A 24,495-nucleotide genomic window follows, 5' to 3' on the forward strand; every position below is an offset into this window, starting at 1 on the left:
TACAGGAGCACACAACCACCCACCAGAAGATGAGACATCAATGAAGTTGATCAGCAACCTCCGCAAGCGCTCCCGTGAAGAAACGACTGCAATTCAACAAATCTACAACGACGAAATCAACAACATCCCTGTAGAAGCTGCCGCCACTGTCCCGCCCCTGTGCTCTGTGAAGTCTGGACTGTATCGTCACCGACGCAAGACAACGCCTGCACTTCCAAAGGACCTAGCATCGGTCAACATAGAGGGTTCCTGGGCTAACACCAAAGACGGTCGCCGATTCCTGGCAGTTAACAGTGGCAGAGAAGACAAGATTCTTGTATTTGCGACGGATGAAACACTTGAGATGGCCCAACAAGCGAACATTCTGTATATGGATGGCACTTTCTATTCTTGTCCAGGACTGTGGCACCAGCTGTATGTCATCCACTCCATGGCCGGCGGCAAGATGTTTCCCCTCATGTTTTGCCTCTTACCAGACCGTCGCCGACGTCCTGTGCACCAGGCTATTCACGCAGGGTTTCCTACCACCGCAGTCCGAGGTTGTTATTTCCACTACTCCCAGTGTGTCTGGAGAAAGGTGCAGGACTTGGAACTTGTACGTGCCTATAAGGACAACCCTGAAGTTGGACGTTTGGTTCGCCGTGCTGCTGCACTGGCACTGTTGCCTGCAGGGAATGTCCAAGATGTGTGGGTGGACTGCATGAATGACGGCCCTATTGGTCATGCCAAGTGCGAGCAGTTTAAAGACTACATCGTGAACAACTGGGTGGACTTCGGTGCTAGATTCCCCATTGCTGTCTGGAACCACAACAACACTGAAGGGCCGAGAACAAACAACCACCTAGAGGGTTGGCACCATCACCTGAACCAAACTGTGCAGCGCTGTCATCCCAACATCTTCAGTTTCATCTCCACCATCAAGTCCTTGGAATCCTCAAACAGAAGACTGCTTGCTCAGATGATGCATGGTGCCAACCCTCCACCCAGGAAGAGGAAGTATGTTCAACTGGACACTCGTCTGCAGAACCTGAAGACCCAGCTGCAGAACAACCAGAAGACACCCTTGGAGTTCGTGGACGCTGCAGGAAGATTGCTGAAATTAGACTGAACACTGTGCACATGATATACCTGTACCTAGCAACATTCAGTGATGACTATTTTGGCTATGCGACAAATTAAATGCGCTATGTGATAAATGTGTGATAAATGTGTAATGTGTTGTATGTAAAATAAACATGAGATTACACGTGTGTTTATATTTTTGTTGAAAATGAACTGATCCAAGAGTCGCATGATAGGGGTGACAGGTAGTAATTAGAAATCAGTCGTCCATTAAGTTTGTGTATTTAATGAGTAGTCCAGTTGGAGAGTAGTCGTAATGGGAGGGAACCACAGCTCCCAATACGACTACTCTCCAACTGGACTACTTCCCAACTCGACTACTGTTGAAATACTCATTTCAATTAGGCACCCTTTATAATAATGGACTCATTCCACTGACTTAGTTAAGTAAAGAACATAACATTTAAAAAAAAATAATTAAATAACCAGGAAACAGGACGGATTGATAGTCCTCACTTGTTTGATCAGCTATTTGTTTATACAAACATTAGTTTTATCTGATTGCATCTTTAAAGTTGTGTTTGTGATGATCCTTAAAAGAACTGATCAAAGTATTCTTGTATAAACAAACAAACAAGCTTCAATGCAAAACAAAGGAGTAGTAGCAAGAGGTAGTAGAGAGTTAAATGTCTCAACGTCTCAGTTTTTCAAAACTTAACTATATAAGATTGGAATGGAAATTTCATGTTATAACTATGGCGAATGTTCAGAGAGCAGAGTTTGTGATATCACAGAGAGGAGCCCGGCATGTTATACATCAGAGCTATAGATACAAGCTGAACCGCACTGGAGATACTGCAGTCTACTGGAGATGTGCTCAGACTGGATGCAAAGGAAACATCTCTACAGTTGGCGAATTCATTCGTACTGTTACAGGAGCACACAACCACCCACCAGAAGATGAGACATCAATGAAGTTGATCAGCAACCTCCGCAAGCGCTCCCGTGAAGAAACGACTGCAATTCAACAAATCTACAACGACGAAATCAACAACATCCCTGTAGAAGCTGCCGCCACTGTCCCGCCCCTGTGCTCTGTGAAGTCTGGACTGTATCGTCACCGACGCAAGACAACGCCTGCACTTCCAAAGGACCTAGCATCGGTCAACATAGAGGGTTCCTGGGCTAACACCAAAGACGGTCGCCGATTCCTGGCAGTTAACAGTGGCAGAGAAGACAAGATTCTTGTATTTGCGACGGATGAAACACTTGAGATGGCCCAACAAGCGAACATTCTGTATATGGATGGCACTTTCTATTCTTGTCCAGGACTGTGGCACCAGCTGTATGTCATCCACTCCATGGCCGGCGGCAAGATGTTTCCCCTCATGTTTTGCCTCTTACCAGACCGTCGCCGACGTCCTGTGCACCAGGCTATTCACGCAGGGTTTCCTACCACCGCAGTCCGAGGTTGTTATTTCCACTACTCCCAGTGTGTCTGGAGAAAGGTGCAGGACTTGGAACTTGTACGTGCCTATAAGGACAACCCTGAAGTTGGACGTTTGGTTCGCCGTGCTGCTGCACTGGCACTGTTGCCTGCAGGGAATGTCCAAGATGTGTGGGTGGACTGCATGAATGACGGCCCTATTGGTCATGCCAAGTGCGAGCAGTTTAAAGACTACATCGTGAACAACTGGGTGGACTTCGGTGCTAGATTCCCCATTGCTGTCTGGAACCACAACAACACTGAAGGGCCGAGAACAAACAACCACCTAGAGGGTTGGCACCATCACCTGAACCAAACTGTGCAGCGCTGTCATCCCAACATCTTCAGTTTCATCTCCACCATCAAGTCCTTGGAATCCTCAAACAGAAGACTGCTTGCTCAGATGATGCATGGTGCCAACCCTCCACCCAGGAAGAGGAAGTATGTTCAACTGGACACTCGTCTGCAGAACCTGAAGACCCAGCTGCAGAACAATCAGAAGACACCCTTGGAGTTCGTGGACGCTGCAGGAAGATTGCTGAAATTAGACTGAACACTGTGCACATGATATACCTGTACCTAGCAACATTCAGTGATGACTATTTTGGCTATGCGACAAATTAAATGCGCTATGTGATAAATGTGTGATAAATGTGTAATGTGTTGTATGTAAAATAAACATGAGATTACACGTGTGTTTATATTTTTGTTGAAAATGAACTGATCCAAGAGTCGCATGATAGGGGTGACAGGTAGTAATTAGAAATCAGTCGTCCATTAAGTTTGTGTATTTAATGAGTAGTCCAGTTGGAGAGTAGTCGTAATGGGAGGGAACCACAGCTCCCAATACGACTACTCTCCAACTGGACTACTTCCCAACTCGACTACTGTTGAAATACTCATTTCAATTAGGCACCCTTTATAATAATGGACTCATTCCACTGACTTAGTTAAGTAAAGAACATAACATTTAAAAAAAAATAATTAAATAACCAGGAAACAGGACGGATTGATAGTCCTCACTTGTTTGATCAGCTATTTGTTTATACAAACATTAGTTTTATCTGATTGCATCTTTAAAGTTGTGTTTGTGATGATCCTTAAAAGAACTGATCAAAGTATTCTTGTATAAACAAACAAACAAGCTTCAATGCAAAACAAAGGAGTAGTAGCAAGAGGTAGTAGAGAGTTAAATGTCTCAACGTCTCAGTTTTTCAAAACTTAACTATATAAGATTGGAATGGAAATTTCATGTTATAACTATGGCGAATGTTCAGAGAGCAGAGTTTGTGATATCACAGAGAGGAGCCCGGCATGTTATACATCAGAGCTATAGATACAAGCTGAACCGCACTGGAGATACTGCAGTCTACTGGAGATGTGCTCAGACTGGATGCAAAGGAAACATCTCTACAGTTGGCGAATTCATTCGTACTGTTACAGGAGCACACAACCACCCACCAGAAGATGAGACATCAATGAAGTTGATCAGCAACCTCCGCAAGCGCTCCCGTGAAGAAACGACTGCAATTCAACAAATCTACAACGACGAAATCAACAACATCCCTGTAGAAGCTGCCGCCACTGTCCCGCCCCTGTGCTCTGTGAAGTCTGGACTGTATCGTCACCGACGCAAGACAACGCCTGCACTTCCAAAGGACCTAGCATCGGTCAACATAGAGGGTTCCTGGGCTAACACCAAAGACGGTCGCCGATTCCTGGCAGTTAACAGTGGCAGAGAAGACAAGATTCTTGTATTTGCGACGGATGAAACACTTGAGATGGCCCAACAAGCGAACATTCTGTATATGGATGGCACTTTCTATTCTTGTCCAGGACTGTGGCACCAGCTGTATGTCATCCACTCCATGGCCGGCGGCAAGATGTTTCCCCTCATGTTTTGCCTCTTACCAGACCGTCGCCGACGTCCTGTGCACCAGGCTATTCACGCAGGGTTTCCTACCACCGCAGTCCGAGGTTGTTATTTCCACTACTCCCAGTGTGTCTGGAGAAAGGTGCAGGACTTGGAACTTGTACGTGCCTATAAGGACAACCCTGAAGTTGGACGTTTGGTTCGCCGTGCTGCTGCACTGGCACTGTTGCCTGCAGGGAATGTCCAAGATGTGTGGGTGGACTGCATGAATGACGGCCCTATTGGTCATGCCAAGTGCGAGCAGTTTAAAGACTACATCGTGAACAACTGGGTGGACTTCGGTGCTAGATTCCCCATTGCTGTCTGGAACCACAACAACACTGAAGGGCCGAGAACAAACAACCACCTAGAGGGTTGGCACCATCACCTGAACCAAACTGTGCAGCGCTGTCATCCCAACATCTTCAGTTTCATCTCCACCATCAAGTCCTTGGAATCCTCAAACAGAAGACTGCTTGCTCAGATGATGCATGGTGCCAACCCTCCACCCAGGAAGAGGAAGTATGTTCAACTGGACACTCGTCTGCAGAACCTGAAGACCCAGCTGCAGAACAACCAGAAGACACCCTTGGAGTTCGTGGACGCTGCAGGAAGATTGCTGAAATTAGACTGAACACTGTGCACATGATATACCTGTACCTAGCAACATTCAGTGATGACTATTTTGGCTATGCGACAAATTAAATGCGCTATGTGATAAATGTGTGATAAATGTGTAATGTGTTGTATGTAAAATAAACATGAGATTACACGTGTGTTTATATTTTTGTTGAAAATGAACTGATCCAAGAGTCGCATGATAGGGGTGACAGGTAGTAATTAGAAATCAGTCGTCCATTAAGTTTGTGTATTTAATGAGTAGTCCAGTTGGAGAGTAGTCGTAATGGGAGGGAACCACAGCTCCCAATACGACTACTCTCCAACTGGACTACTTCCCAACTCGACTACTGTTGAAATACTCATTTCAATTAGGCACCCTTTATAATAATGGACTCATTCCACTGACTTAGTTAAGTAAAGAACATAACATTTAAAAAAAAATAATTAAATAACCAGGAAACAGGACGGATTGATAGTCCTCACTTGTTTGATCAGCTATTTGTTTATACAAACATTAGTTTTATCTGATTGCATCTTTAAAGTTGTGTTTGTGATGATCCTTAAAAGAACTGATCAAAGTATTCTTGTATAAACAAACAAACAAGCTTCAATGCAAAACAAAGGAGTAGTAGCAAGAGGTAGTAGAGAGTTAAATGTCTCAACGTCTCAGTTTTTCAAAACTTAACTATATAAGATTGGAATGGAAATTTCATGTTATAACTATGGCGAATGTTCAGAGAGCAGAGTTTGTGATATCACAGAGAGGAGCCCGGCATGTTATACATCAGAGCTATAGATACAAGCTGAACCGCACTGGAGATACTGCAGTCTACTGGAGATGTGCTCAGACTGGATGCAAAGGAAACATCTCTACAGTTGGCGAATTCATTCGTACTGTTACAGGAGCACACAACCACCCACCAGAAGATGAGACATCAATGAAGTTGATCAGCAACCTCCGCAAGCGCTCCCGTGAAGAAACGACTGCAATTCAACAAATCTACAACGACGAAATCAACAACATCCCTGTAGAAGCTGCCGCCACTGTCCCGCCCCTGTGCTCTGTGAAGTCTGGACTGTATCGTCACCGACGCAAGACAACGCCTGCACTTCCAAAGGACCTAGCATCGGTCAACATAGAGGGTTCCTGGGCTAACACCAAAGACGGTCGCCGATTCCTGGCAGTTAACAGTGGCAGAGAAGACAAGATTCTTGTATTTGCGACGGATGAAACACTTGAGATGGCCCAACAAGCGAACATTCTGTATATGGATGGCACTTTCTATTCTTGTCCAGGACTGTGGCACCAGCTGTATGTCATCCACTCCATGGCCGGCGGCAAGATGTTTCCCCTCATGTTTTGCCTCTTACCAGACCGTCGTCGACGTCCTGTGCACCAGGCTATTCACGCAGGGTTTCCTACCACCGCAGTCCGAGGTTGTTATTTCCACTACTCCCAGTGTGTCTGGAGAAAGGTGCAGGACTTGGAACTTGTACGTGCCTATAAGGACAACCCTGAAGTTGGACGTTTGGTTCGCCGTGCTGCTGCACTGGCACTGTTGCCTGCAGGGAATGTCCAAGATGTGTGGGTGGACTGCATGAATGACGGCCCTATTGGTCATGCCAAGTGCGAGCAGTTTAAAGACTACATCGTGAACAACTGGGTGGACTTCGGTGCTAGATTCCCCATTGCTGTCTGGAACCACAACAACACTGAAGGGCCGAGAACAAACAACCACCTAGAGGGTTGGCACCATCACCTGAACCAAACTGTGCAGCGCTGTCATCCCAACATCTTCAGTTTCATCTCCACCATCAAGTCCTTGGAATCCTCAAACAGAAGACTGCTTGCTCAGATGATGCATGGTGCCAACCCTCCACCCAGGAAGAGGAAGTATGTTCAACTGGACACTCGTCTGCAGAACCTGAAGACCCAGCTGCAGAACAACCAGAAGACACCCTTGGAGTTCGTGGACGCTGCAGGAAGATTGCTGAAATTAGACTGAACACTGTGCACATGATATACCTGTACCTAGCAACATTCAGTGATGACTATTTTGGCTATGCGACAAATTAAATGCGCTATGTGATAAATGTGTGATAAATGTGTAATGTGTTGTATGTAAAATAAACATGAGATTACACGTGTGTTTATATTTTTGTTGAAAATGAACTGATCCAAGAGTCGCATGATAGGGGTGACAGGTAGTAATTAGAAATCAGTCGTCCATTAAGTTTGTGTATTTAATGAGTAGTCCAGTTGGAGAGTAGTCGTAATGGGAGGGAACCACAGCTCCCAATACGACTACTCTCCAACTGGACTACTTCCCAACTCGACTACTGTTGAAATACTCATTTCAATTAGGCACCCTTTATAATAATGGACTCATTCCACTGACTTAGTTAAGTAAAGAACATAACATTTAAAAAAAAATAATTAAATAACCAGGAAACAGGACGGATTGATAGTCCTCACTTGTTTGATCAGCTATTTGTTTATACAAACATTAGTTTTATCTGATTGCATCTTTAAAGTTGTGTTTGTGATGATCCTTAAAAGAACTGATCAAAGTATTCTTGTATAAACAAACAAACAAGCTTCAATGCAAAACAAAGGAGTAGTAGCAAGAGGTAGTAGAGAGTTAAATGTCTCAACGTCTCAGTTTTTCAAAACTTAACTATATAAGATTGGAATGGAAATTTCATGTTATAACTATGGCGAATGTTCAGAGAGCAGAGTTTGTGATATCACAGAGAGGAGCCCGGCATGTTATACATCAGAGCTATAGATACAAGCTGAACCGCACTGGAGATACTGCAGTCTACTGGAGATGTGCTCAGACTGGATGCAAAGGAAACATCTCTACAGTTGGCGAATTCATTCGTACTGTTACAGGAGCACACAACCACCCACCAGAAGATGAGACATCAATGAAGTTGATCAGCAACCTCCGCAAGCGCTCCCGTGAAGAAACGACTGCAATTCAACAAATCTACAACGACGAAATCAACAACATCCCTGTAGAAGCTGCCGCCACTGTCCCGCCCCTGTGCTCTGTGAAGTCTGGACTGTATCGTCACCGACGCAAGACAAAGCCTGCACTTCCAAAGGACCTAGCATCGGTCAACATAGAGGGTTCCTGGGCTAACACCAAAGACGGTCGCCGATTCCTGGCAGTTAACAGTGGCAGAGAAGACAAGATTCTTGTATTTGCGACGGATGAAACACTTGAGATGGCCCAACAAGCGAACATTCTGTATATGGATGGCACTTTCTATTCTTGTCCAGGACTGTGGCACCAGCTGTATGTCATCCACTCCATGGCCGGCGGCAAGATGTTTCCCCTCATGTTTTGCCTCTTACCAGACCGTCGCCGACGTCCTGTGCACCAGGCTATTCACGCAGGGTTTCCTACCACCGCAGTCCGAGGTTGTTATTTCCACTACTCCCAGTGTGTCTGGAGAAAGGTGCAGGACTTGGAACTTGTACGTGCCTATAAGGACAACCCTGAAGTTGGACGTTTGGTTCGCCGTGCTGCTGCACTGGCACTGTTGCCTGCAGGGAATGTCCAAGATGTGTGGGTGGACTGCATGAATGACGGCCCTATTGGTCATGCCAAGTGCGAGCAGTTTAAAGACTACATCGTGAACAACTGGGTGGACTTCGGTGCTAGATTCCCCATTGCTGTCTGGAACCACAACAACACTGAAGGGCCGAGAACAAACAACCACCTAGAGGGTTGGCACCATCACCTGAACCAAACTGTGCAGCGCTGTCATCCCAACATCTTCAGTTTCATCTCCACCATCAAGTCCTTGGAATCCTCAAACAGAAGACTGCTTGCTCAGATGATGCATGGTGCCAACCCTCCACCCAGGAAGAGGAAGTATGTTCAACTGGACACTCGTCTGCAGAACCTGAAGACCCAGTTGCAGAACAACCAGAAGACACCCTTGGAGTTCGTGGACGCTGCAGGAAGATTGCTGAAATTAGACTGAACACTGTGCACATGATATACCTGTACCTAGCAACATTCAGTGATGACTATTTTGGCTATGCGACAAATTAAATGCGCTATGTGATAAATGTGTGATAAATGTGTAATGTGTTGTATGTAAAATAAACATGAGATTACACGTGTGTTTATATTTTTGTTGAAAATGAACTGATCCAAGAGTCGCATGATAGGGGTGACAGGTAGTAATTAGAAATCAGTCGTCCATTAAGTTTGTGTATTTAATGAGTAGTCCAGTTGGAGAGTAGTCGTAATGGGAGGGAACCACAGCTCCCAATACGACTACTCTCCAACTGGACTACTTCCCAACTCGACTACTGTTGAAATACTCATTTCAATTAGGCACCCTTTATAATAATGGACTCATTCCACTGACTTAGTTAAGTAAAGAACATAACATTTAAAAAAAAATAATTAAATAACCAGGAAACAGGACGGATTGATAGTCCTCACTTGTTTGATCAGCTATTTGTTTATACAAACATTAGTTTTATCTGATTGCATCTTTAAAGTTGTGTTTGTGATGATCCTTAAAAGAACTGATCAAAGTATTCTTGTATAAACAAACAAACAAGCTTCAATGCAAAACAAAGGAGTAGTAGCAAGAGGTAGTAGAGAGTTAAATGTCTCAACGTCTCAGTTTTTCAAAACTTAACTATATAAGATTGGAATGGAAATTTCATGTTATAACTATGGCGAATGTTCAGAGAGCAGAGTTTGTGATATCACAGAGAGGAGCCCGGCATGTTATACATCAGAGCTATAGATACAAGCTGAACCGCACTGGAGATACTGCAGTCTACTGGAGATGTGCTCAGACTGGATGCAAAGGAAACATCTCTACAGTTGGCGAATTCATTCGTACTGTTACAGGAGCACACAACCACCCACCAGAAGATGAGACATCAATGAAGTTGATCAGCAACCTCCGCAAGCGCTCCCGTGAAGAAACGACTGCAATTCAACAAATCTACAACGACGAAATCAACAACATCCCTGTAGAAGCTGCCGCCACTGTCCCGCCCCTGTGCTCTGTGAAGTCTGGACTGTATCGTCACCGACGCAAGACAACGCCTGCACTTCCAAAGGACCTAGCATCGGTCAACATAGAGGGTTCCTGGGCTAACACCAAAGACGGTCGCCGATTCCTGGCAGTTAACAGTGGCAGAGAAGACAAGATTCTTGTATTTGCGACGGATGAAACACTTGAGATGGCCCAACAAGCGAACATTCTGTATATGGATGGCACTTTCTATTCTTGTCCAGGACTGTGGCACCAGCTGTATGTCATCCACTCCATGGCCGGCGGCAAGATGTTTCCCCTCATGTTTTGCCTCTTACCAGACCGTCGCCGACGTCCTGTGCACCAGGCTATTCACGCAGGGTTTCCTACCACCGCAGTCCGAGGTTGTTATTTCCACTACTCCCAGTGTGTCTGGAGAAAGGTGCAGGACTTGGAACTTGTACGTGCCTATAAGGACAACCCTGAAGTTGGACGTTTGGTTCGCCGTGCTGCTGCACTGGCACTGTTGCCTGCAGGGAATGTCCAAGATGTGTGGGTGGACTGCATGAATGACGGCCCTATTGGTCATGCCAAGTGCGAGCAGTTTAAAGACTACATCGTGAACAACTGGGTGGACTTCGGTGCTAGATTCCCCATTGCTGTCTGGAACCACAACAACACTGAAGGGCCGAGAACAAACAACCACCTAGAGGGTTGGCACCATCACCTGAACCAAACTGTGCAGCGCTGTCATCCCAACATCTTCAGTTTCATCTCCACCATCAAGTCCTTGGAATCCTCAAACAGAAGACTGCTTGCTCAGATGATGCATGGTGCCAACCCTCCACCCAGGAAGAGGAAGTATGTTCAACTGGACACTCGTCTGCAGAACCTGAAGACCCAGCTGCAGAACAACCAGAAGACACCCTTGGAGTTCGTGGACGCTGCAGGAAGATTGCTGAAATTAGACTGAACACTGTGCACATGATATACCTGTACCTAGCAACATTCAGTGATGACTATTTTGGCTATGCGACAAATTAAATGCGCTATGTGATAAATGTGTGATAAATGTGTAATGTGTTGTATGTAAAATAAACATGAGATTACACGTGTGTTTATATTTTTGTTGAAAATGAACTGATCCAAGAGTCGCATGATAGGGGTGACAGGTAGTAATTAGAAATCAGTCGTCCATTAAGTTTGTGTATTTAATGAGTAGTCCAGTTGGAGAGTAGTCGTAATGGGAGGGAACCGCGTAAACAGTGGTTTTCCTGTGTATATACTATGCGTGATGTGTTTCAGTGAGTGAGCGAGGTAATACTGTTTAAGGAAGTTTCACTTTCACAACACATCTCTAATATCTAATAATAATTCTGAACTGTCTGGAGTGGGGAGAGCTAACAATATAGTCAGGTTAAATGGGATTCGAAGCTACGATCAAAGTAACCTAGGACCTCTTAAGCAGCCAGCCATAATAGTTCGGGTTTTGGCAATTGTACAGAACGGAAGGGGACACAAGAAAAAGACATCACACATTGTAGCAATATGGGGAATCGAACCCGGGTCTCCAGCGTGACAAGCGAACACCTTCACCAGGATTCTACCCTACCTTCCATCTCACAAATAACAGGTGTTCCAAGGTCAAGGTCGCAAAGCAGACAGTATATTGTGTGGCCACCATTAGCATCAGTGGTTGCTTGGCATGGGCGTTCCATAGACTGGACCAGAGAGAAAACAAGGAATTACAATTCCGTGTGACCAGAGCTGATTTTGATGTCTTTTTCCACTTTCACGCGAGAAATTAGGATCGGCTAATCGAAACATAGGTCAATGCCTGAATAGGTTGATGAGACTCATGTTTTGGTTTGCAAAATTCGTGTAGCTACAGGGGATTTCACTATCGATGTGAACATTTTTTACTTTATATGTTGCACGGGAGGGTCACGGGTTTGATCAACCATGATATTGCAAGAATATTTATTTATAATAGGCGTAAAGTCATACTCACTCAGTGTACATTCTCCATTGGGCAGTAAGTTCATTCAACCCCTGAACGTATTAAGTGTGTTCAATATTGCTACTACGTTGACACAGCCCATGAAAGGAGCAGTTGTACAAAACAACCATATCCCTAAGTCTACCTTTGTCTATGTTAAGGTGTGGGAGCTACGGTCACCTTAACTTTAAGTACAACGGCATCCAGGTCACTGAAAGCATGAGGAACAATCCATTCCACCGGGACAGAATAGCGGCCACATCATCGAGTCTTGAGATTAGATCTGTTTTTAGTTGGCAAGCATGGGATTTTTGGAACGTGTTTGTCTTGTAAAATGTCCATAATCAAAAGCATTTGTGATACATGTGACACACATGATCAGTTTCAATATATCGAGTACATGTCCGCCATAACATCCTGTGTGTTTCCAGCAAGTAATGAACGCATTCCTCATAGATCCCTTTACTACTTAAGCTTTTGTCCCATTCAAACATTCAAAGTCCCTCTCAATCTATCCACTCATTTTAAACGTAGAATGTGCCTTTTTAAGGTATGGCTAGTTGTGTGTAAATAATGACAAGATGTGTGTACATTGCAAATAGCTGACGGGATGGTGTAAAACCAAATGAATCCAAGCAGGATCCAAACATCTTGAACGACCCCATGGTCCCACCTATGGTGATCTACCTTCAGCAGTTGGAGATCTATAGTCTGCTTTTACATTGTCTTGTCGTTTCTAGTTGACGTGTTTTAAAATGTGATGTCTGTGATACGCTAGTAGTTTTAAAGTTCTTCGTGAACATCGTTTTAATTTCATGAATCTATAATATAACTGTGAATTGTTCTCGTCACGTAAGGCTGAAATACTGCCGAAGTGACGATAAATATTAACTCGCCCACTCACACATGTATCTTTTCACATAATGTTTTCGTGGTTGTCTCCCTTTATGCAACTGTCAAACATAGTTGATATACCGTGATCATCTGTATTGCAATAAAGCCCCACAGCTGTCGTTTATCATGAGCTGTTCTGCACCTTTCCTTCACTGCCTGAGGGCTTATGTCTGATGAAAAGGTCCGGAGGATGCCATGGAGACAGATACAGATGCAGCAAATCATATTTTTGTGCAGCCAGACCACGAGTGCCCTACTTGAGCAGATTTTCGTGAATCCGGATATGACCAAGTGGTAACACAAGTGCTAGGGGTCCCGAATGGTGACTGATACAACTCACGAGGGTATGTCAGTCCGGAAACCTGTAGCTCAGGACCCACTTACGCGATCTGTTGTGCTGGAAACAACTCTTCATGTGGCAGCTGAAGTATCTTTTCGTCATCTTCAACAGCAAGAGAAATACAAGGCTGCTTTTGTCATTGTTTTCAAATGGAAGATATAAATATGAAAGCTTGGTTTTTATAAGATTTCATTTTTTCGAAATTTGAGCTTATTTTGCAGTATGTGATTGTCTACGTATCAGGTGTAGGACAGTTTAAATCGGCCTTGGGGATATTTCCTCTAAAAATTAATATTGTACAACATGATAAGCGTATATAACCTGATTCTGATATTGGGTGCAATATGTGAAGCGTACCCCGCATTTGACCTGCCCCGTTTTGATATGACTGAAATATTGGTAACAGCGGCTTAACACCATACTCACGTTCTCACTACTACATGTCTGATATTGATTAACTAAAGACCGTACGCTTCCTGGTTCTCAGGTCGTGATAAAAAAGAGCAGGAAAGATTTTTTCAGTCGTAGATAATGTCGTGGAAAAACACATGCATTTACGATACAGAGGTCTGTCTTTTGATTGGTCTAAACCTTCCTCAAACTGAAACGTAACAAGCTGTAAAAGCCAGCTCAGAACTTTCCTCCACCAGTCGGAATCACTGTGGCAACAAAGAAACTGCTGCTTTGAAAATCATAGACTATACGAAGATTTTATCTGTAAGTATTGTTAACATACATTCAGTCATATTTCAAAGTTTAAGTATTTAATTTAGTTGTTTGTATTGTATATTGCTTCCCGATATTGTATACTTGACCACATAAGCCAACACCGTGCAATGCACGAACAATATATAATGGCTTAATTTTGTTGTATGGTGATCATAGAGTATGATCAATATATGCAATCTGTATTTATAATAACGATGATAAAGAAATTTAGATGACATCAATGTACTAACATGGCATACCTGGGAGTGTAATATGGTATATCTAAGGTATTAGGACTGCGGGGATAGCAACATGACATATGTGTGTAATCAGGAATGCAAGGGCATTAACGCAGCATATCTGTGTAATCAACAATGCAGGGATATTAACATAGAATATGTGTGTAATCAGGAATGCAGGTATAGTAAAGTAGCACATCTGTGTAATCAGGAATGCAGGGATATTAACATAGAATACCTGTGCAATCAGGAATGCAGGGATATTAACATAGAATATCTGTGCAATCAGGAATGCAAGTGCAGTAACGTAGCATTCATGTGTAATCAGGCATACAGGGATATTAACGTAGCATATCTGTGCAATCAGGAATGCAGGGCTGTTAACAAAAGAATATCTGTGTAATCAGGAATGCAGGGATATTAACAAAAGAATATCTGTGTAATCAGGAATGCAGGGATATTGCCTTGATATTTCTGTGAACAGAAAGGATGGGCTATCAACATGAATTGTAAGGAATATTAGCATATCATCATGAAATGCCTGTTATATGAAGGCAGGGATATTAGCGTATCATATCTATATATTCAGGAAGGTTGGGATATTGACAAGACACATTCTCATAAAGTGAATGTGAAGACTTGCATGACAAGAATGAAATTGTTGGACTGTTAAAACTAAAAACTTTGATGGCGTAATTGTTCATGTTGCCAGAAAGTCCAGCTTAGAGGAGTGATCCTTTAGTGAAGTACTTGGATTGTTAAGAGGATAAAACAAGGGTCGTCGGGAAGGCTTTAGGGACTAAATCAAATGTATCCAACACGTAGCTATGGTGAACGCCCCAACCGAGTCATTTAGACTAAACTTTGTGCTGCAGCGTATTTCAGATTGAAAGAATTTAATTACTGGTGGCATTAGAATGTTGGCACTACATGCCCATTCACTTTCACCCATAGACATGCTTTCCACATATTAATTTCGATCATATTTGCCCTAGTATTAACATTGTATTATATTATTTAAAGTGCGTTATTTGCTCTAACAATCTCTCTCACTTGGTTGATAAGTCATCGTGTACCAAATAATCGATGTTCATGCTGTTAATCACCTCATTGCCTAATCCACACTCGAATCCACACTCGATTAATTACAGACATCCTTCATACAACTGGAGTGAGGCGTGCAACAACCCAACCTAACACCTAACGATCGTCTCCTTTCCTTTCTTTTCAGCTCCCAAGTTCCATGTAATACTTGATCAATCTCTCCAAAATCCTTTGAAAGAATTCATCTGGGAATACAAGCTTTTTTAGCCATGAAAATGTGGACAAGGATATTGGTGATACTGATTTCAAGATTGGCTTTCACGAGTTTGGAGTTTCTTGACTGTGCACCTTGCAAGTGTTCTGGTCATAAAGGAAACGTCACAGCAGATTGTACAGACCTCAACTTGATGGAAATTCCTTCCTCGGTCCCAAATGTGACGACTGTGTTGCTATTTGCTGGAAACAGTTTGTCATTAAAGGAGGACACTTTCGAAAACTTGACGTATCTTAAAACTTTAGATTTACGTAGAAATACATTGACATATACAAGGACAAGATTTCCTACGTTCATGTTCCAAAATCTCACTAATCTGACCATTCTTAAAATCAATGATAACAATGCTGATTCCTCTAACAATGACCCAAAGTACCCTACTGATGCATTAGAGAAACTGCAATCTCTCGAATGGTTGAGTATTGACGGTCTGAAATATCAGACATTTCCCACTGGGTTCTCCAAACTGAAACGTCTTAAAAGACTGTCAGTTACGAGCAGTATTAATACATGTAACATTTATTCTGTAAATGTGATTACATTCAAATACTTGAATCCATCCCTTGATCACATTGATGTAGTGAACTGCAACCTACGTGTCGTTGAACCGGGGACATTTGCTCACCAAAAGCGTCTTAAAACTTTAGATATTTCAAAAAACTTTTACCTGCGGTTTGATGGCGTCACGAATGCAGCACATCTGATATCTGGATCTCTTGAGAAATTAATCATCAACGAGGTAGTCCCACCACATACACTTTGTGTTGCAATTAAAGATCAATTTTGCAGAAATCTTAATCACACTAAACTTGTTGAACTACACGCAAAGAACAATAAAGTTAGTGTTTTCAATGCTGCCGCCCTCACCTACCTTCCAAAGACACTTAAAAGGGTATATATGAATGGAAACAGGTTTCAGTATGGAATTTACGTTGGCTCCATTGCGTCTTTAACAGGATTAGAAGAAGTCTATTTAGGCGGCCCTTTCAGTTGGAAAATGCCATTTCCGCACCTTCCAGAGATGGTGCAAACATCACCCTATAATGATTGCAATAACTGTGAAAATGAACATTCTGCATATACGCCTGATGAACACTCTTCATCTTCTTTAGCAATGACCAGTCCTTATCCCGTTAAAATCAATTTACCACCGAACCTCAAAATAGTGTCCCTTTCTTCTTCACAACTGTATTACCATATACAGACCGTTAGTGTCAACGATAATAATACCATCACAGAAATTGATGTTTCGAGGAATCTTTTGACGGAATGGAATGGAAACATTTCGGGACTTGAAAAAGTTGAAAAATTAAATATTTCAGGAAACATTGCGCATAATGTCGGTGTAGGTTTCTTCCCATCGTTTAAGAAGCTAGTAAATCTTGATATTTCACATAACCAATTAGGAAGCGCGTTACTAAAACGTGAAATATTCAGCGGTTTGAGTAAACTTCAGACTTTAAACTTGTCAAATAACTTCATCACTAAATTGTTACCTAAAGTCTTTAGCGATCTGTCATCACTGATCGAGCTAAAACTTTCAACTAATAGCATTCAGCAAGTGCAGTTCGACATCGCTCATATGAAAAATCTCAAAGTCCTGGAATGTTCAAAGAATCAAATACAATGGTTGGAGCACAGTTTTAGGGCGATCCTGGACGAAATCTCGAATGATCACATTATCACAGTGGATCTGTCTCAAAATCCTATTGCTTGTACGTGTGATAACATTCATTTTCTATCTTGGATGAAAACATCCCGAATAAACGGCAGAATTTCATTTGGAAACCTTCAAAAGTATGTCTGCGTTTATGATGATAGTCACAGAGTAAACCTGGAAAATCTTGAGGAAGTTGTAAGAGAACTGGAGATGTCTTGCTATTCCTATTCCGGATTCTTTATTGGGAGTGCACTTGTTTTATTTGTATATCTTGGTTTCTTAGCATGTTCACTGTTGTATAGATTTCGATGGAAGCTGAGATACGTTTACTATGCAGCCAGACACAGACGTAGTACAACTGAATCATCAAGCCATGAATTCGTTTTCGATGCCTTTGTGTCCTCCGCAGAAGAAGATCGTGAGTTTGTTGTCAGTGAGCTCCTTGTCAAGCTAGAGGAAGAGTCAGACATGAGACTAAACTTCCATCAGCGGGACTTCACCGTTGGCCGCCCTATAGCTCACAATATCATTGACGCTGTCAAAAATAGTAAAAGGACGCTGGTTATCTTATCCAGAGATTTCTTAAAGAGCTTCTGGTGTATCCTCGAGGTTCAGATGGCTCATATGGAGGGTGTGTCTACTGGCAGGGACGTGTTGCTGATAATTTTGATGGAGCACATTCCAGCCAACGAAATCCCAGTGGAAGTATTTTATCATATGCAATCGGATTCTTACATTGAATACCCACTGGAAGGGGAGAAGGACGTTTTCTGGAGGCGTCTCATTGCATCCCTTAAGGAATAACTGAACAACTGAACGGATAGAGAACTGTGTGCAGCGTTTTTTGTTTTGTTTTTTGTTGGTTTTTTTGTTTTTGTTTTGTTTCTTTTTGAGGTGTTCACAAGGCAGATAAGTCTGAGCCTGTGAATAATCAAGTATGAGCATGAAAACATCTGACTGAAATTGTTAATCCTGCCCTCATGTTCAGGCAAGTCAGTGAGTTACTGAGTTAGGTTTACTGCCGCTTTAAGCAGTATTCCAGTTATATCTTGGTGTGTCAGTAATGCGACAAGGAACTGACGTTCACCTGTTTGGGATTCAAATCCACAAGCATGTGTTCCTGGAGAAGCGGGTGGTCTCAACTCGGCATTATGCCTCAGGCGACTATACCAGCCGTTATCCTGCCAGGTCAAGGAGTCTACCATTTCCTTTATCTCAGTCACCGCTTAAGATAAGCAATATGGAGGTGGTGACTGCTGTGCCTATTTTATGTACAGTTTTAATCAAGATTAGCAGTATGGAGGTGGTGATTGTTGTCCCTACACCATGTACAGTTTTAATCACGATAAGCAGTATGAAGATGGTGATTGTTGTGCCTATATCATGTACAGTTTTAATTAGAGTAAGCAATATGGAGGTGGTGATTGCTGTGCCTGTATAATGTAAAGTTTTAATTACAGTGCATATTACGATTCAACAAGTTTTGTGTGATATTTGACATGTAAAGATGCCGTACATACATTTCTTACCGTAACCGTTTCACATATCGAAGTAGACTGATATGTGAAGTGAACTGAGATCTGAAGTAAGTTGACATCCATTTTTCTTTTGTAGATGGCGATGTATTTGAGATAAGAATCTCAGGCAGTGATGTGGCTTTAGGATTCTTCGCTCACATGATGTGCACGCTATCACTACCCCATACTTTGGCTGGTTTTATAGTGCTAGATGACTGAGAAACCAAGCACGGATACCCCTCTCAGGCACATTATACTGAATCCGAGCCGACCAATCTTTGTTTTACCCATTAAAGGCGAGCACTAGAGAAGGACCAGCAAGAACCATATTTTAGTGGGTATTTTTGTGTTTGCTCGTCTCACCGAAGATCCGGTTCGATTCCCTATATGGGTATGATATGTGAAGCCCATTTCTGGTGATATTGCTGAAATAGTGCTATAAGCAGCGCTCAGTGACTCACTCATTAACAAGATGACGAGTTCAGGCTTCCGGCGTATCTCAAGACACGAGCTGTCAACATGTTGCTCTAACTACATCACTTTTCATGTGTACATGTTCGTTTGCCAGACAGCTTATATTATTGCATTTCCGTCGTTTAGTGTATTATTTCCAGATTTCATTTGAATTATTGGCTGAAAATAGATGTTAGTTGTTTTCGAATCAATAAAATGTCTCAATCCATTGATTTTATGTTGTGTGATTTACAAGTCACTGTGATAAACTGCATCGCTGGCATAGAATATTTGGCCCCGTGAAGATAGATCTACAGCAAACATGCTGGTAAAAATGGGGAATCAGGTGGTCAAGCTCGCTGACTTTGTTGATGCATGTCATCGTATAGCAGTTGCTTTGATCGATGATCATAATGTCAATCATTGGACTGTCTGAACCACTCCCGATTACCCATAGTTACAGCTAAGATGGACTTCCGCTGAAGAGATCAGCGCCCACATGACCAATGGTTTGGAGCGTCTCTACTGTCGTAAAGTGCCTTCTGTTAGGCATTTTGGAGTTTGATAGTGTTTTCTACAGAACACAGCTGACAAGAGTATTGGATCACTCAGTAGTCAGTAAGATACCAATGATGAATACATGGAAAAATAATCAGATAGGCAGCATTCTTACACCGGTCGTGAAACTGGCATATTAAGTTACGCCGCACTCAGCAATATTCCAGCCATATGGCTGCGGTCTGTAAATAATCGAGTATGGACGAGACAATCCAGTAATCAACAACATGAGCATCGATCTGCGCATTTGGGAACCGATGACATGTGTCAACCAAGTCAGCAAGCCTGACCACCCGATCCCGTTAGTCGCCTCATCAGCGGGGAGCCCATATAGACGGGGAGAGGAAACTCCTTGAAAAGCCGCCGAACGTATGTCTCGGGTCGTTACGTAACCAGTATCTAAGATTGGGCCCGGTTTATTTTCAACAGCTGATTAAGTTCGCTGAGTGTTGTAACGACTGAAATCCTACATGTAGACGATAGGTTAACTACTTTGTCACTTCAGTGTAAGTCAAACAATTGGTATTAGTGTAGATTAGGACAGTAGATTTGTAGTAAGCTTCAGGTCGGTATCTTAAAGCTCACTGACTTCTATTCTCGATTCACCGCGAAGATAGACTAAATTGTGCCGATAAAAACGTTTTTCTCACATTCGTTTATTTTTTAGAAGGAAAACATACCTTTAGTTGAAAGGTATTTGCAAGTAATAGTGACAGTTTTATGACTTAAAAAATTGTTATGGTGCAACTGAGGTGTGTGAAAAATATGGCATTTCGCCCATCTGTTCTGATCCGCCATTGAAATACTACACGCCGTTGTTTGAGTGTTTCTAGTTATTAATTCAAAAACATCTTTCACATACACCTTTAATTCTTGTGAGGGGAATATACTATCAGCTGAAATATGTTTGAAAGTAATAGTGACAGTTTCATAATCTAAAACAAAATATTAGGGTGTATTTGAGGTGTGTGAAAAATATGCATATGACATATTGCCGATCTGATCTGATTCGCCATTGATGCTTGAGGATTATAGTTCCATAACCTCTTTATTTCTTGTTGATTTCATTATTTGACAAAACTGGAAAGGTGTTTTAGAATGCTTTGTGATAGTTTTACACTTTATTTTTAAGGGCAGTGTGATTGTGTCAGTTAACATTTTGTTAATGTCCATGCCATTCCTCACGTGCAATAAGATTTCTGAATTAATTATTAATGTAAACAAAAATGTCAAAGTAGATGTTGTAAAAGGACAGCTGATGTTAACACGTGTTGTCGCGATACTTTTGCGTTCTTTAACATGTTTTGGGAGGGAAGGCCGCGGTGTATCATTTATTCTTTCATTCATTCACATATGATCTTCTTTCTTTTATTCTTTTATTCATTTTCTTTATTTCTTTCATACATTCATGTAATTCTTGCTCTTGATTCTTACTATTATTCATTCATTCATTCATTGTAAAATTCCAACTGATACAAAACACTGGCTGAAGTTCTGTTACATACACTAAAGTTGCGCTGGGAATGAGCCAAGTCACTGTGTGCGTTGAAGAATGACGAGGCACGTGTTAATTAGTACAAATGGCGAAGAAAGCAAGCGAGTGACCTATCCCTGTAGATTATCCATGTCATCAGTAATGAGCAACGCAGGCCTTGTTGACAAGAGAACGTTTTCATTATCAGAAGAATAGTTTATTTGATAAGCTTCCTGGACGGCTGTTTATACGTGAAACATGCTGCTCACACTCCATGTAGGCACGGAAGAAAGAGATTCTTACCCGGAATTAAGTTGTTAACGGGTGCAAGGAAGAGAGTGAATAAAATTTCTTAACAAACAGCAGATCCATACTTTGCAGTTTTTGCAAATATCATTTTTGTTTCTCCTTCCAATGTTAAAGTGTTTACACGTGTTTTCATGTTTCCTCCTGACTTAACACGAACCTATTTCAATTTCAGTTATAGCTGTCATTATCTTTTCCGAGATTTATTTTTACTAACTCATTCCGGGTACGGGTTTAATTGGTATGTCTAACGGGTAACATAAGCATGTGTTTCACGTGCATGACCTCGGGTCAGATTGATTCTTGTGTCACCTTGTGTGAATCATAATCTCTGGCGAACACAATAACGTTGAAGGTTTACAAACGACTCGACATCTACAGTAAATCTGACCCGCGTTAATGCATGTATATATATATATATATATATATATATATATATATATATATGTGTGTGTGTGTGTGTGTGTGTGTGTGTGTGTGTGTGTGTGTGTGTGTGTGTGTGTGTATATATATATATACTTCTTATTTCACTGAAGCGGTAGGGTAGCCTAAGCCTAGTGGTTAAAGCGCCCGCTCGTTAAGATGAAAGCCCGGGTTTGATTCTCCACATGGATACAGTGTTTGAGTCCACGCCGTGATAATGCATGTGGTGTCATGAGCTGTACACAGACCCGGTACTTTGAGGTGTGATTACACATTCTGCAGGAAATGTGTGACCTCATACATCCAAACCAGACCAGATGCTGTACAGTCCAAGACCATCCGCTGACCCTGCTGTCGACAAGACACCAAGGTCCCCCACCCCAGTAGACCGGTGGAAGAGTGGGCGGGGCAGATTAAACCCAGCATCATTATACAGGGGCTGACAGACACACTTGAACATGAGGTAAAGCCAGATAATGAGACAGAGTCATATCCAGCAACTACATTTATATCATTTTAGATGTAATGATTAAGAGTGTGTGAGTTCAGTTTACAGCGCGTTCAGAAATATATTCTTAAAACAAATTAGTGGATAATGAACTTTCAATTTGGATAGGAAGTGTAAACGTTAACAAACGTTTCAAGGACAGACATCTTATGAACGCACCACCATTTCCCTCTATATCCACGCCTAAACACAACTCATGATGTGCACGTGCACAACGCAGTATATATATTCTTAAAACAAATTAGTGGATAATGAACTTTCAATTTGGATAGGAAGTGTAAACGTTAACAAGCGTTTCAAGGACAGACATCTTATGAACGCACCACCATTTCCCTCTATATCCACGCCTAAACACAACTCATGATGTGCACGTGCACAACGCAGTATCCCCATACACGTGCATGGGGTCACATTCTTGATTTTGACGTTGTTTTCAAGAAGGTCTAGAAATCACTCACAACATTCATTCTGGCACTCATCTTGCATCACACATTAGTTAGTGTTTGTTCCTAGTCGTTTGTTTTAAAATGAAAAACGTATACATGCAAACTACATGCCCTACACCAGTCATCTTTCAAAAGCGACTACATTCCAAATAAATATGGTTGTAAGGACGTGCAAATGGCGATGCACTCTCAAAACATTCAATGATATCATATCAACAATGATTGACTCCGATAAATCTCCTAACTATATTTAATCGTAAATAAAACAAACAAAAGAAGAAGACACAGTCAATATTACCCACATTACCCCCAATTTCAGTCTAACTCACACTTGGTGAGATGGAAACGAGACAAAACATTTTATTAAGAATACCCAGACTACCAAACAGCACCAATACACCACCAGATCTATGTATGTGCCAAGTCTAGTGAAGAAATATTGAATGGTTTTAAAGTTCAGCTCCTGAAAAGATAAATGTGCACGGACGGAAGGGGAGGGGGAGGGGAAGGGGAATTTTAATAACCCCCGCAAAACGCGCTGCGGGAGATAAAAATGAAGATCCCCTACTTTCTTTAAGAGTATATATCAGCTATATGGCGGCGGTGTGAAAATGATCGAGTTAATTTGATCGGGCAACTGGGATGCGTCAACCAAGTCAGCATGCCTGACCACCGGATCCCATTTACAACAAGCGTGGGTTACTAAAGATCTAAACCAGAACTTCACAGTCATCTGTAGAAGAAGCAAACAAGCGATGTACAAACTCTGTATGATCTCACAGGGGACCTGTGTGTCTGTGGAAATAGTGGTGTTCATGTCTATGTACTATGGGTGATGTGTTTCAGTGAGTGAGCGAGCGAGTTAATACTGTTTTGATAGTTCTGAACTGTCTGGAGTGGGGAGAGCTAACAAAATAATCAGCACATAAAATACATCACACATTGTAGCAATATGGGGAATTGAACCCGTGTCTCCAGCGTGACGAGCGAACACCTTCAACCCGGATTCTACCCTATCTTCCATCTCCTTGAGAGTCACCAAGCGTCCTGTTTGTGTAATGAGCCTGAAATCAGTTTATATTTTGTACATGTTTGTCAATGACATAGTTGAGATAAACGCAGAATAGCAGATCTTTTTCCAATGACGAATACAGCTACAAGCTCCCAGAGTTGTCTTGTGTGTGAACAGCTTGGGGAGACAACTCCGTCGACCTTCTGGCGTGGTGAGTGCGAGGTGGCCCTCTGTGCCAGATGCGTCAACATGCATCCTGCAAATGTTTCATTTATCTGCTGATGTGAAATGAGGAAGAACAAATGGATGGTTATAATAGTGCCAAGAACACAGAGATGAACAAGTTAGGTATCTCTGTACTGACTGTAAGAAACCGCTCTCTCGGTCCTGCTGTGTTGTCAACCACAGGAAATCCTACTAGAATCCGAGATGTCCTGAATAAAATCCAAACCGCACACCAGAATCCTCGCCATACAGAGTAATCTCAATGGAAAGACGAAGATGACTGACAAACGGAAACTGACATTTTCATTTTGAAGT

General features: G+C 42.3%; 1 protein-coding gene across 1 annotated transcript; it reads left to right on the top strand.

The window, feature by feature from the left end:
* Positions 1–15,593: 15,593 nt before the first annotated feature.
* LOC137284356 (toll-like receptor 4) lies at positions 15,594–18,136 on the top strand. Its single transcript, XM_067816134.1, has one exon. It carries the CDS (start codon positions 15,594–15,596, stop codon positions 18,060–18,062), a length of 2,469 nt encoding a protein of 822 aa, XP_067672235.1. The 3' UTR covers positions 18,063–18,136.
* The last annotated feature ends 6,359 nt before the right edge of the window (positions 18,137–24,495 follow it).

This window comes from Haliotis asinina, chromosome 5, assembly GCF_037392515.1.
Source record: "Haliotis asinina isolate JCU_RB_2024 chromosome 5, JCU_Hal_asi_v2, whole genome shotgun sequence".
NCBI lineage: Eukaryota > Metazoa > Mollusca > Gastropoda > Lepetellida > Haliotidae > Haliotis > Haliotis asinina.